The sequence below is a fragment of the Platichthys flesus genome, chromosome 2, assembly GCF_949316205.1.
Source record: "Platichthys flesus chromosome 2, fPlaFle2.1, whole genome shotgun sequence".
Taxonomy (NCBI): Eukaryota; Metazoa; Chordata; class Actinopteri; order Pleuronectiformes; family Pleuronectidae; genus Platichthys; species Platichthys flesus.
Genome location: NC_084946.1, coordinates 6,100,751 through 6,116,399, shown reverse-complemented (window position 1 = coordinate 6,116,399; position 15,649 = coordinate 6,100,751). Strand labels below are relative to the sequence as shown.

The 15,649-nt window shown below is 40.8% G+C and overlaps 1 protein-coding gene across 1 annotated transcript in view; it reads right to left on the bottom strand.

Moving 5' to 3' along the window:
- The window catches only part of cntn3b (contactin 3b), a 55,824-nt gene that overhangs the window by 29,485 nt on the left and 10,690 nt on the right, over positions 1-15,649 (bottom strand). The window contains exon 4 of the mRNA XM_062395025.1: positions 4,114-4,289. Within this exon, the coding sequence (XP_062251009.1) occupies positions 4,114-4,289 (176 nt within the window). The remainder of the gene's footprint in view (positions 1-4,113; positions 4,290-15,649) is intronic.

Below are 15,649 nucleotides of genomic sequence, written 5' to 3'. Positions count from 1 at the left end.
CTGAGACTTTGAAAGGCATCTGGGGGGGTGATGAAATAGATGGACCCGACTTGGCGATGTTTTCCCCGCAACACAACACTTAACACAAGGAAGAGATTAGGCAAAAATTGGATAAAATGAGTATGTGTGTGGGGGGAGGAACGCTGCGCGCGGACTGAACAAACACGGGGGAGGGTGCATGACAAATGACAGTTTTCAGTGCCAGCAGCAATAAGTAACATCATTATTAAATGTGGTGTAATCTTGCACTTAAAAGCATTAGCCTCCCCATCAATACTCTCAGCACAATCTATCCCGCTGCAAATGAATGAACAGTTGCTGGCAGACGGAAAAAACGGAACCTGGGATGATAAACCATCCCTGGCTTCATGACTGATGGAGGGAAGCTGCCGCAGTCCGCTCTGTACTCTGTCTGCACCCTCTGGCTAACAGCCTAGAGTAAGCCTTCCAAACACAAACAAAAGAAAGTCAGTGTGACCGATAAGGGAAATTAGGAGGAGGAAGATTATGGAGAGAAGTGGGACAGAGCGCTGGTAAGATTAATGAGCAGCTCTCTGATGACCGCAGCGGAATCAAACCCAGCCAAGTCACGGCAGGACACCAAGGAGGTCCACAGGAGAAGATGGCTGACTTGAAGTACAGACAGGGGCGATGTCCTTCTGATCTCCCCAGGCTGCTTTGGTAAATACAGAGTCCATCTCTTCAAGACGTTTACTTACGAGAGTGGGGAGCGAGATTCGCACACGTGGTCGATGAAAAAAAGCCTGGCATAACAGCAGTTGATAATTATAACGGCAGTGGTTCTGGAAACAGTGGGAGGTGAAACAGGGAGCTACTAATAATGACTTAGTAAACGAGGACAGGATAACTCCCTTTGCCCAGATCCCGGAGCAAAAGGCACATAGAAGGTTAGAGCTGTAGCTGGGCTCGGTGCTGGAGGGGATACACTTCTGCTTTCTCCGGCTTCTGTGCAGAAGAATAATGGGCTTCACTGGAGTGAACTGACCACACACTGTAACTCTGAGAGCTAGAGGCCAAACCCACTGTAGCTGCAGTGATTCCTTTGTAGGCAGAATCCGTCTCTGCCATATAAAAATAGGCGGCCTGGCGATTACAGAGAATGACCATTACAGCTCGAAGATGATTGGTCTGAGCAGAGACGCCACCACAGAGATATTTCTATTATATATTGCGTGCTGTGTTCCAGATTAAAACTGCGTTTACCTGCTTCAGCAGGATATTGACAAATCCTTCTCAATGCAGCTATTTTCAATAAATCAATCAATTAATCAATCAGATTATATTTGTGTAGCCCATATTCACAAATCACAATTGGCATGATAGGGCTTTACAAGCTAGGACACCCTTAACTCTTGACAGGAGGAAGGAAAACCTCAAAAATAAATCTGTAAATAAATAACATAAAACTGTTATCACCACAGGGGGAACATAATGACCTGACTACAGATTCCAACAGGGATCAAACTGGTGATGCGGTTGATGTAGTTATAATAAATTATAACCATTAAACCACATCGAAAATATAATTATATGTCCCTTGATTATGTCAGTAATGTAGAATGTAGCAACACATGCATTCATTTAGCAAAGTTTCAAGTCAAATATTAAACCCCTCCATATAGTTGTATATGTGCATCTACCAGCTGTTTCAAAGCGCTCCACTACATTCACCAGCTATTCGCTAACTTTGTTTGTCAGCTGTTTCCTGCTGAGCAGCTAGTGCACTTTGGGTTTGACAGACTTTTTACACTGAGAACAGTTGCCTGCTGCAGCTGGAAACAAGGCAGATGAAAGTGGTGGGAAGGAAAAAAAACATTAGCATTGTGGTCTGTAGAAAAAAGAAAAACAAAGAGTTGAAAGAAAAACTTTCTGTAGAGTCAAAGAGAACTGCAGAGCACGGTGACACATTGTTCTCTTTCCACTACAAGCAGACGTTTGACCCCAGTGTAAAAAATATTGATGTCTGGAACTTTAAATCAGAAAAGAATATATCGTTATTTGTCCACCAGGGTGGGAGTTTGTCTTAGACTGACCAAACGCTTCTCATTCGCTTTGTTTAGGGTGGCGCCATGTGCTACCAAACTGTAATGGTCTTATAGCACTACCGCAATGTGTGTGTGGGAGTCCAATGTGAATGACTCGTTACTGCACAGATAAATGGACACATGCAACACTACAGTAAGAATGGTATATCAAAGCTGAATTTCTTCTTTATTTTCAGTTCAGATACTGATGCTGGATTTTTTTCTGCAGGAAGTTTTGATGTGAACTTTCAGCCATTGGGGTGTAAATTGCCATGACTGTTTGTGTTGTCTCGAGACAGGTAGGTGACAGAGCCTACTGTTTCCAGCGTATTTGTGACATTGAACACGACAAACTCCACTACTGGCAATGGGCAAGTAGTCAATCGCCTCTATTTTACTGGGATTACCTGAAACTTGAATGTGTGTCAAAAAATATTCCCCCAAACCATGACACCACCACCAGTAATCTGAACTGTTGACACAAGGCATGATAGGTCCATTGATTCATGCTGTTGAGAGCCAGGCTACATTTTTAATGCTTCATCGTGCGATATTTATGAATCTGCGTCCACAGCACTCTCACATTGCTGTTCCCGTACTTCAGGAGCTGAAACTGATGTGGTCCTCTGCTGTTGTAGACCATCCACCTCACGTCTAACATGTGAGATGATTTTCTGCTCACCCCTATGGGCGTTGGAACATGGTATGCAGGGTAGGCAATTGCAGAGAACAACTAATTATGTCCACGGCAATGACAACTGTGTAGGGTCTCCCAGCTCCATTTGCCTGGAGCCCCCAAAGTCCCTGCTCACCACAGCTATAAGAAGTAGTCAGCTCCAACCTGTCTGTTTGCCTCTGACCTCAATCATCAACCAGACTTCTCTGTCATTTTTGTGGCACCATTCTGATTAACCTCTAGAGACTGTTGTGTGTGAAAGTCCCAGGAGATCAGTAGTTTCAGAAAATCTCAAACCAACTCCACCACTTTCGCTGAGATCATGCTTTTCTCTCGAAGAACATTAACTGAAGCTCCTGACCTGTATCTACTTGAATTTGCACATTTCACTGCTGGCACATGATTGGACAAACAGTCCTTGACAAGTTAACAATGCTGCACATTCTTATTTATTTCACACATTATTTTGGTTGTTTATACTTCACATATGAACTTTGTGAGGACACGTTGGCTTATAGTGGGTGTAGCTGAATTCTGGAGGCTAAGCAGCAAAGAAGCATGCTATGTCTATCTTCGGGCAGTGGCCTCATTACACATACAAACAGAGATTCAGGCCTGCTGATCTCCTGGACCTTCCTCACTGTGCAGTAGGCAAGACAATAAATGTCAAGCAGCTCTGCTCCTCACCCGGTCCCCACGAGTGAGATTCATTGCTCAGCTATGGGGATAATGGCAGCCCATCTCCTGAGAGGAAGTGAAAGGCTCTCAATCCTTGGACATGATCAATAGTCAGCGGGCTTGATCGAAAGAGGAGAGGTGGCTCTGCAGTGCCTGTAAGGGAGGTAGGAGGACCCCAACCTGCCTTCTGTCTCCTATGCACCCGGGTGCTGCATGACAGCCTATCACTGTCTGGTGTGACCACAATCTGCTGTGATATACATAAACAGGTAGCTGGTGATTAAAAAGATACAAACACCTCTTAAGCATTATTCATGCTCTTGTGCTTTAAAGTCTGGATCACAGGGCTGAAAAAATATGAGTCAATTTAAACCCAGCGTAGTTGCTGTCAGAGTTGGAACCACTAATGAGAATCAATGGAGTTGTAAGGCAGTCAGAAGCCGCCTCGCCCACTGTGTATGCTGCATTTGACATTTCATTTGATTACCATTTCCCTTCTACTCCCCTCTTAATCTATTCCCAGGCAATTTAGATGAGGAATATTCATACATATATATATTTATTTAAATAAAAAAAAAATAATAATAAAAAGGTTTGGTCCACATGCCTGTTCTGACAACAGGCTGAGACACAACAGATACAAAGAGATGCCAGGATGTCATAACTGTGTCAGGGCAGTGCCAAAAAGCTGTTCGCAATTGTAGGATCACTTACATGCAAATTGGAGGCTGGCTCTGCGGCTGAGGATGGAGCCCCATGTGTTGAAGGCCGTGCACTGGTACAGCCCGGTGTCTTGGTCCTTGTCCAGTTTGCTAATGATCAGGCTGCCCCCAGACATGTGACGCCGGTAGTCATTCCTCAGATCAATGAGTGTTCCGTTTAGTGACCATCTGGAAAAACGCAAACACAATCAGTAGCTGAACCTCACCTCCCCCCTGGAGATGCACGCCTGCAGTGTTTTTTTTACAAAGATCAATTTGATTGGGCTGTCCGGATCCTGCTGAGAAGATAAAAGGTACCTACTGGTGAGCAAAAGGTGAGTATTATTAACAGAGACAAGTTAGGAAGGCCTAAAACACTACACAGCTCCCAGTTATCATCAGTTTGATTACATTTTAGTATTATTGCTTTTTTGCCATTAATTTAGGCCAGACTCCAAAACTTGAGCAAATCCACTGTGGTGAACATTGATTTTCTCCTGCTTACATTGTGACATGGATTTTATCTCATCTCATATTTTATAATTTAAGCTAAGGAGAACGAGTTATTTCTTTTCTGTAAGGCTGCCATTTCTGAACAAACACATTAAGAGATTCTGTTGCAGTTGGGAGGAAATGGTAAAACGATATATAAAAAAATAAATAAACTGCTGACAGATTTCAATTACATTTGGAGGAAATTTAGACCACGAGCGAAGGAGCAAGTGCTTTTGTGCAGATAAGAATGCAGGAAATTAGGCTTCATGCTAACACTGAGCTGCGGGAAACAATAATTAACAAGTGTTACTAAGTATTGTTGGAGAAAATGTAATTAAAGTGTCATCAAAGTTTATGTCAATCAGTGTCACATTATTGCCTATGCCAAAGAACTCTGTACAGAAAACAGTTTTCTTGAAACCTGGTGGTGGGATGGTGTATGATCCAAGGTAGAAATAATAAAGCTTTCGGATAGGATTTTGCAATATCTGTGTAAATTTCTCAAAAACAATGCAGAGATCTTTATAAAAAACATCAGGCATATGTAGAGTGTAGACTTTTGGTGCAGATCCGTATAATGATCTTGGTTTTCTGAATCAAAATGAGTATTGTAGGAGGGTCATCTGTATTCAGTTACTGTACAGTGACAAAAAAGAGTACATTTTGGTTTTGAAATTCTTCATATTGATATGCGGCTATTGTATCTGTGTTTAGTGTAAGCTGTTGTAAGCATTAAGCAGAAGGAATGTGTGTAGACAGTGATAAAGGGGCCTTTGTGACTGTAAGCTTTCTCCAAGTGCCCTTCTAGTTAAATACCATACTGTTTTTTGGATTATTATTATGGATGCAAAAATATTAAAGCTGTATTTTAATGTGCTACTTTTACTAATTTGATATACTATTGTTTTTTTTTTATTGACTGTACAATACGCTATATTGATATGCCTATATATATATATATATATGTACAGCTCTTGAGTCCCTGTTCAGGACTAGTAAGGCACTAAACTAAGAAAGTGAACACAGTCAACACGATTTCGGGTAAATGTTAGCATCTTAGCTCAAAATACTACTGCTGGTGTCGATTCACGGTCTTTTTTACATTTTTTCAACATTCCTTTTACTGACTGCATGTGCATGTGAATCCCGAGTGCAGATTAAAAATGTCTTAACCTTTTGTGTTATTACCATTGCAAACATAAAGGAGTGTGCAGCCTTGGCAGAGTTATGCTCTCTGTGAGTGATTTCTAATTAGTTTATGCCATGTGCGTTTGCGTTTCTGAATTATTGCTTTGACACCTTCATATTGCATTGTCTACAGACCATTTCCCACTAGGAAAAGGTCACGAGATAGTCGGTCATGCAAGCTGGGTTCAGGAAGCGACAGCTATTAATCACGGCTACCAACAGAAACACTGAGCAATGTTCACGCTACACAATGCAAACACTTTATGTCTCCCTCTCTGAAATCTGGAGTGTGTCAGGCTGATGGCAGCTCACAGCACTTGAAGGAGATGCAAAATGAGTGATACCTATGGGAGCAGGCAGGGTAGCAGAACTTTATCTCACAACATTAACGCAGGTGAAAAATTACTTTTCCTCCTAGAATCTGAAAGACAAAGCGTTATTGTTTTGCCATGTTTAAGTCTGCCGCAGCGATAAGACCGTGAAATGACAATGCCAATGATAAGGAGGGGGGAAAAAAATCAATATCATTTTTTTTTTTATTTCCACTCCCAGGTAAAGTAATAGGCAGTTAGAATGATGCTTCATGCAGTCTTAAAGCCAGTCACGGCTCTCCCTGGTTTCCTGCCTGACAGGCCAGAAAAGACAAAGCTGTGTTTCATCTTGTATCCTCCATTATTCATGTAACATTCTGCTCTGTGCCACTCTCTTAATCTGACTGATTTTGTCACACTTCAAGCAATAACATTACATTTGGACGCTCTATACCACATCATGACAAACTAGGGCTGACCAATATGACTTCAAATCAATACCTTGATTTTGATTAATGAACGATTATTTTACAACCCCCACTATGGCCTGCATCACTCGGTGCACTACTCAGTGTCGGGCAACAAGAGAATCTGCTCCTCTGCTCATTTCTAATCACTCACATGTAGAGTTGATCTTTATAAGATCCTGCTGAATGCTCCATCCCTGTCCAACTTCATGCAAACTGACAATCACATTTATTTATTGAGTAATTGATCGACGATGGCGAATCATGAATCCGGAATGTTCGGTTACTCTAGCTCTGGTGTCCTGGTTGTGCACGTCACGTTACGTCATGCCTTGTGTGTAGCGATTCACCTGAGTGTGCACAAAATGATTGAGTTTTTTTCAATGTGTCTTAATACGTGACTCCTAAAGTTAAGTGCAAATCAAACAAACACAAAGGAAACTTCACGTCCTCAAGTGTAACCTGAGTGCAGCTCAGCGGGGGGTTGGGGAGGGTGCACATGCAGCAGAGTGATACTGAATGTAGCGGACACCCGACAGTTTGTGAATGCTCACATTGGGGAAAGTATTTGTCGGATAGAGGTTATATATATTGGTTTCGACACATTTTCAATTAATTGCCCAGCCCTATGACAAACCTCATGCGTATGCGACCATTTCATTAATACTCTCCCAAGTGCTTCCTCATGAGGTACCTGTATATCTCCAACTGAATTCTGAATCTCCTGAATATCTCCTCCTATTGTGCAAAAGGAAGGATGAATATATATGTTCAAGAGTGATGATGAGAAGCTAGTTACACTTGCAGCCCCCCAGCATGAGGGGAGGGGAGGCAGGTGGGTTGCTCGGGGAGATCACAACCCCCCCCAGGGCAGGCAGCTGGACCTGTGCAATGGTGTCTGTGCGCCGTCAATACAATCAGCAAAGCCGCCTACCGCTGGCTGCTTTGAGACACTGATATTAGAGGACACGGAGGAGGCTGTCACTGCAGGTTCACAGAGATCAACAGGAGCAAATAGACTGCTGTCACAATGTCACAAGGGGTGAAATGCACAGCCTGAAGATCCATAATGACGCCATCCGAACATCCAGATGTAGGCAAAATAATAAAACTACGCTGGCAATTTCATCCAGAGTTACACTGAGGGTTAAGGAAAAGCAAATACCTACTAATTCCACAAACATCTGTCTGTCTATATTGGGAATGCATATCTCGCAAACCTTTCATCCTGTCGGCCCCACATTTGGCATGTGTATTTTTAAATTGCCAGTGGAAGTGCAGTGCTTAGTTTGGAGCGATGAAGTCGTGTATATGTTCAATATTAATGGTATTTTGAATAAACAGGTGACTCTGTAGCAGTCAGCGGTGGGGCGGGGTTGTGGGCCTTCAGTCAGCAGTGGTCGACAACTTGGTCAAACTGCACGATCTGAATGTTATATGAAGATATTCACAGCAGTCACTGGTGTTGTTCTATGTCCTGGCAACAACATTCACAAGATCACTTACTCTCTAGCAAGATTTCTTCAATGTAAAAGCGCAAAATTGTTGTTTTTGCTTTAATGCTAACGGTGAATTCAAGAGCTTTTATTCAGAAGAGTTGTTAACTTGTCTGAAGATTTTGTCAAGTGCTTAACGGACCTCTGAAAAAGTACTTACTAATGATAAGGAATGATTCTGAAGTAGCTCCAGAGCTTTAACACAGGACAAGAGATCAGTTGATTCCAAACAGGCAGGTTTAGAACAAGCACTGGAAGACTATTCCAGTATTTCTAGCAATGAAAACGATCAGAATGTCTTCAGGACAAAGGGCAGTGAAAATATGATTGTTTTTTAAAAAAATGGTCTTGTGTCTCACTTTACCCCTAAGCTGGGGTAAAGTGAGACAGACCAGATAAATCGAGGGGGTAAAGTGATCCACTTACTTTTTGCACTTTTTGCACTTAAAATCTACCATAATAACACATAGATAGTTAAAATCATGACTGCTAGAATGACAACCACACATTTCACTGCACTTAACTTGAGCAAGGCCATGGAACTGGTCAGCTAGTTGTTTCAAGTGTTTGGAAAGCTCCTCCTCCATCTCATCTGTGAATATTCTCTTTACCTCAGCTACTGTACCCCAGGCTACTGATTTTACTTTTACTTTACTTCTTTATGAATCTTTTGAGGGTTGTCTTATCAATATTTCTATCCCTTCCAGCTTTTCTTAAGGACTTCTTTCCTTGCATGACCTCAGCGGCTGCACTCTCCATCACTGCGAGGGCTGTTTGGCCCCAGGTTGTCTTCCTGGTGTAGTTTCTTGGCATGATGGCTTTTCTGCAATGTTTATGACATTAAAAATAAAACATATGTAATGTAATATTACACTTAAATATGTTTAAGATTAAACTTAACTTGTGCTTCATGTCTCACTTTACCCCACAGCCACTATTTTAGAAAAAACAACATCTCTTAGCAATTCAGGCTAATCTTCAGCTAGCATCAATCACATGGTTTTATATGTTGGAAGTTCAACATGTATGATTTAAGTTTTTCCACCGGAATCAATTTGTTTTGACACAACAGTTAATTAAGTTCAAAGCAAGAAAATTAATTTTACATGCAAAAGACACTTTTTTGTGAAAAAACATACTTAACACAGCACCAGCACCAACTTCTCCTTCATAGCAACGAGGGGATGGGAGGGGCTTGAAAACATAATGGTCACATGATCACAAATGTGTTCCGTTGCCTAGATACAGGGGGTGTCTCTAACGCCTATCACACCCAATCAAACTCTAACTTGTTCATCAAAGCTACATTATTCCTCATTTCATGACTGGAACCCGTCAGGTTGGAGTTTGGTCATGTTTGCTGGGCTATCAAGTTGATGTTCCAACAGTGCATGCGGCTGTTATCACAAAAAAACATAACGATTGGGTCGGATGCCTTTCAGGTTCAGGTCGAGCTCGGTCAGGCGATTTCAGAACAATTTCAGGACGAGCTGAACTAGAGTCGGAGCTCTCACCAGGTACCGAGCCCCACCCACAAGTAAACTGGATGTTTTCTTCAGCTCTCACTTGCACAGCCTGGAAGTGGAAGGGAGGCTCACTCTTTACATATGTGGGACTAAGCCCTTACAGTGGAAATACTTACTGAGACTATTTCTTGTGCTCAAAGTGTATCTATTATAATATAAAAGGCGCAAGGGGGACATGTTAACGTGATTTTCAAAACGGGGGTATATTTTACACAAGCAACTTATTTATAACCACTGATAATGCCATTAGCTACAATGTATAACCTATTTACAAGATGTACCTTACTGGAAATTGGTACCAATAAGTCTTCATTAATAACTATTGATTTTACACCACTTTTTGAAAACATTAGAATCCGGTACACAGGGTATAATAATTCTTACAAGGCATACTGTCTTGTCAGACACATGATATGAATGTTTCTCTTCTCAATACAGTAAATTATTTATAACCAACCACCAGCCGCACTGGTATAGTGCGGTACCTTCTTTCCTGTTCTATAGCCCGGGGGTTCACATCCAGCATGTCAGGACACCCTGAGGGGTCCCAAGACAAATCTGGGAGGTGACAAAATAAGTCCAATGATAAGAAATGAGAAATATAATCTTTTTAGCCCCCCCCCACACTATTCCTCCTAAACTCAGCCCACTTCAGTAAAACTGGGGAATCAGGCAGGGCAAGGGGTCTCAATGTTAGCACAGCCCAAACTGAAACACACTGGATATAACAGCACATCTCAGGCATGAGAGCAGCTCACAGTAAGTCTGATATGCCGAGTCCAGGAGCACGGCCCTGTTTGCTGTGCTGTGCTGCAGGCGCGTGCTGATCTGAGCATGCTCCGAATGAACTCCCTGTGACCTTGAGGTCCACATCAATTTTGCATGAGGTCTCCTCATCAAATAGACTGGGGATTGTACTGCAGCAGCGGCTCACCTGGCTTTGCTTGAGGCCAGACACCCACAGAGAGAGCAGTGACCACACACACACACCTACACACAAGCACCGGCAGAGCTTTAGAGCTGATAATGGAAATTCAACTGCTGACCAGGGTACCATCTACAATTATGTTTAGTAGGTTATTGCCGCTGCTTTTTAATAAATTGATGTTCATTTGGCTTGAAAGCCCAATGTGACACAATAAATATTCTCTAAACTACCCTGTGTCAGGGTTAGTGCTTTTGCGTGCCTGTGTGTGTTTGTGTGTGTGTGTGCGTGTGTGTCACCTTTAAAATCCCTGTGGATATAGGCCTTTTAACAAATACAGTACAGTATCTACACACTACACATGCGCAAATCTGCTCGGATGACATCAGAAACCGCATGTATGCTTGACTCATCCGCCCCTCACCCAACCAGTGAATATAATTTACTAATGTAGAGACCAGCGCCCTCATGAACATTCCACCCCACCTCTACTGGTGATAATATGGTAACATATTACACCTAAGAAGGCTGGTTTTAATTAAATTCACATTTATTTAAAGTAAAGTTCTAGTTTTTTGAAGAAAAATAGAAATGGTAACAGGTATTTGCATATTTATTGAGCCCCTCTGATGACTTCCATTATCCTTCCCTTTAAGGAGAGTGGGCCCCGTGCAGCACAGCAGTGTCGTTTCGGTGAGGGCTGAATTTGCAAGTCTCAGAGAGAGAGAGAGGGGAGAGGAAGAGGGAGGCTTTCACATGGTAAATCTGTAAACTATCTCCCTTTGCATTGTTTATTTTTTCAAAGGATAAACGTGCTTCAAGGGGAGAATAAAAGTAAGAAAACAATATATGTTTATTCCGCAGCTAACACAACCAGTGCATTTCAATCTCTCCACGTTATCAGATACGCCACTAAAACGCCAGATGCGCACAGACACGCTCCCTGCCCACAAGACTTTTGAATGCACTTTGAATGGTGTAATAAATAGGGTCCTATGTTTTCATTTACTAGTATTCTACACATTATTGATGGATGATGCCTATTTCACCAACCGAACCCATCCTCTATTAACCAGAAATGTTAATTTTTAAGACCAGTGGATCAAGCGCAAGTCTGCGACGCACAGTCACTTGCATTTGTCAACAGACTCTAGACACAAATTATAATCTCATCTATACTGTGTATATAATGTTTTGTATCAAATTAAAAGTAGAGGAATTAATGTATATTCATCAACAACCAGCAAAGAAGAGAATTTTCTATATCTGCCTTCTAGAAAAGCTGTTAATTCAGACCACAGACATAGAATAATTATATTAATTATAATTATTTGTATTACTATGATTATTATTGTAATAATCCTTGTATTTGCCATGTATACAGGGATATGAATTGCTAGATTTCTCAATGTTCCATGTAAACACGATGCTCAGAATATGATCGTTACGGGGATTAGCCTCACAACCGGGATACTGGTGAAATAAAGATCAGCTGTTTTTCTTTCTGTTCCATGAGCACAGACACCAACCGGAGAACTTTTTTCCTTTCCTCCATTCCAATCACCGCAGTGCCCTTGATCCTGTGTTACAGCAGATTCATAGTAAACACAGTGACAGGTGTATTCATAAAGCTGGGCTCTGAGCCCTGCAGTGCGCTCTGGCGCTCCAACGGACTATTTGTCAACCGCAGAACTGTCAGGGTTCCCGAGCGTACATCTGCCGTGTCACCGAGTGGGCGCCGTGAAGGTGAAGAGGAGCATCAGAGGGTTGAACACAACAGCATACGGTATGGTGCTAACGAGGGACCTGAACTCACAGAGGTTATTATAAGCATGAAGACATGAAGTGGTCTGAGCTCTCATTTCATTACATCTGCTGTCTGTGCTGTAAAAATGAAATCATCTACAAATCATTCTCAGACGACTAATACAGATATTCTCCACTTTTGTATCCCTTTTAAATTTCAGTAATCAAATCGGGATGTTTCACTTAATTACAGACGCAATTATGTGAGAAGGATTTTTCATTTAGTTTTTAGTTTGAACTTTCCATCTTCCTTGCTTTCTCCATTTAGTGGCTAATGAGATTTTTCCTAGTGGGATCACTGTGAAGTCTGTAAAGCTGTGACTCTTTTATTTGATGATCCGACATCGACACAGCTACTCATAATGATTAAAGCCAATTAAAGGACAAGGATTTTGATACTGTATAATTTTTTCTAATGTCAATAAATTCCATGAAAAGAACAATGGACTGCTCTGTGTTGCTAAACTCGAATATATCTTATTCTTCTGAGCTATTGAGTTCCATAGTTGTCCAAAACTATTAAAAACACATCAGCGGGCTACAATGTGGCACTGGCTGACATGTTTCTTTATTTCCATTAACACGGCCTCTGTCATTTGTTCTAAATCGATCCCAAATTTGCCGTCCTGCTGCTGCAAATAGCCACTAGCTCACTGAATGTATATTACTCCAGACCAGAAAATAGTCAGTAATGGATCCACTATTTCATCACATCTGAGTTACAGCTGATAAAAACTGCAGCCGCTGCAATGTTTTTAGGAAACTACAGAGCCACTTTTTAACAAATGAAGTTATATATTCGGGAACTGGTTCTGAAGATTCACATCTTCAGTAAAAACCAATAGGAGAAATAAGATCGTATTTAGAGATGGACTGGTGCTTTATTAGTTTCAAAATATTTGCTGATAGAGATGTGAAATATTTTTTACAAATAGTAGTTTAGCATTTAATAACAAACTATGTCTCACAAAACACCAAACCTCATTGTATCCGGTATAACTTCACATTCAACTGTGCTCCACTAAACAGCACCAGACTATGACATTGTATTTATTTGGCCACACTGACAAACTGCTCCATATAATATGATGGTCATATCATCGCTAATAATATAAACCTTGCAAAATATAATGATTTATTAATGTTGTGATTTCAACACTGTTCGATATGGAGAGAAGCTGAAGCACCCAGTTCTACGTGAACTGACAGCCTCAGCTTGAGAGTGGTCACATATTTGCTGTTAGTAACAAACTATAGAATAATGAGCCTTATCCCTGAGGCTGTTTATGTACTTTTTCTATTCTTATATTTTATGTATTCATCACTATAAAGATACAATACACTCAACATAATGGTACAGTAAAGATTTCTCACAGAAATGTTTGACATGGGCATACTTGAACTATCTCAAATTTTAATTTAGTATAAAGGAGTATTGTAGAGTAATACATATCTATATTCTGCTATATTGCAGCTGTACTGGAAATCTATGACAATGTATTTATTTGGCCATACTCATTGAGAAAACTACTCTTATAAAAGATAATGGAACATTTGTAATAATAATATTTTAAACCATGTAAAACATAAGATGTTTGAATGTTGTTATTTCCACACTGTAGGATAAGGAGAGTAGTTGAAACCCTCAGTTCTAAGTGAACTGCCATCCTCACTGCTATAAGAATATCTGCCTCCTCCCTCTGGAGGGTTAGAATCATATTTTCTGACAAATTTAATATTGGGTGTCCCAATTCTCTGTATGGTTATAAAACCAACTAAAAGATTTTTTTCTCAATTGCAGCAGTAACTAAAGAAATTAAATGGGCAGCTCTGAATGTAATACACTCTCGCTTGGCATTTCTAATTAAACAAACTGTTCGTTGCAGGGTGGAGGCCTGTGCATGGTTTGCAGACTCTGGAAACTCACAGCATGACCACTTCCTAAAGGCATTTTTTTTTTCTGGTCTGCTCAGGACATTTTGAGGTTCTAATTACAGTGTTAGTGAAAGGAACTGCCATGAATTTATGCTCTTTATTTTATCACCAGGACAAAAAAAAATGTCTCCTTGCCTGAAGGGAAAGGAGACAATTCAAGGACGATCAGTGTCAGAAAAACTGATGCAGCCCAAAAAAAGCATAAAAAAAATAACTCCTTGCTCAAAGTGAAATTAGGGACAAAAATCGAGTGTCTTTTAAAAGCAATGTCAAGCCACAGTGTTAAGCGACTGCTCTCTCAAACATCAGTTCTTCCTTTTAAACCTGGTTTCATATTGTTTTCATTATTCATAGCACTGATTCCAAAACAACACTGACCTAAATGACCATCACCAATGGGAAATACAGCAGAATACTGCTGTGAAGCTGAATGCTCAAAAACTACATTAGTAAAGCACTTTAAAAAAAAACATTCAGAATAAGAAAGCAACCACACAAGGCTCACAAGAAAAGCAGGATGAAACAGAAGGGGCAGTCATTTTACAGTCAAAAAGGCATACTTATATGTGTCTAACATAACTATACAGTTTATATTTGTCACTGGGTTTTACAATCATCTAATGTTTATAGTGTTGTAATTCGTTTATTGTAGTGAGTTCTTTATTTATTTAAATGTCCTTTATTTAAACCTCTATGACATTGCTCTTATATAATGGCCTAGCTGGACTGACCTGTCCTTTTTGTCCAACATGACAAATAAAACTTGTAGTACGTTGAAATACTGTCCATTTATGAGTCGTCTTGTTTCCGTTATGAACAACTGCCCTCTGCTGTCGGACACTCAGTTGATTGAAAGTGGTGAAACTAAACCAAAGCACTTAAGTGCATGTTACTGGATATAAAACCAAAAGCATTCTATTTGATCCATCGATCAATTATTTATGTAACATATTAATAAGTGTATATTTAATATGAGGATACCACGTTACACTCTAATAGCAATGATCTCTACATAGCTGCTCTTGTAAGATTACGTCAGACCTGTGCTCACTTGGGTCAGGAAAAAGTTGCAGATCCTCCGAACAACAACACCATGTCTCACCACTGCTTTAACACCAGAAGGAGCCGGAAAGAGAAAACCTCCCCCGCAACACAAGTGAATGTCAGAATGCTCTAAGTTGCAGATGAAATAATACAAGTGATGGTTTTTGCCTTAATCCTAGGATAGCTCGGGTTGCACAACAAGTACAACGATACCCCCCGCTGCTGGGCCTGGACCATGTTGTTCAGCGCAGACTCATTATGGGAAATGTAAGCATTTAGCAGAATGTCACTCACAAGGTTATGCTTCTCTCCCCTGCTTGCTGTGCATCTACACGGTGCTGACCAAGCTCCGAAAC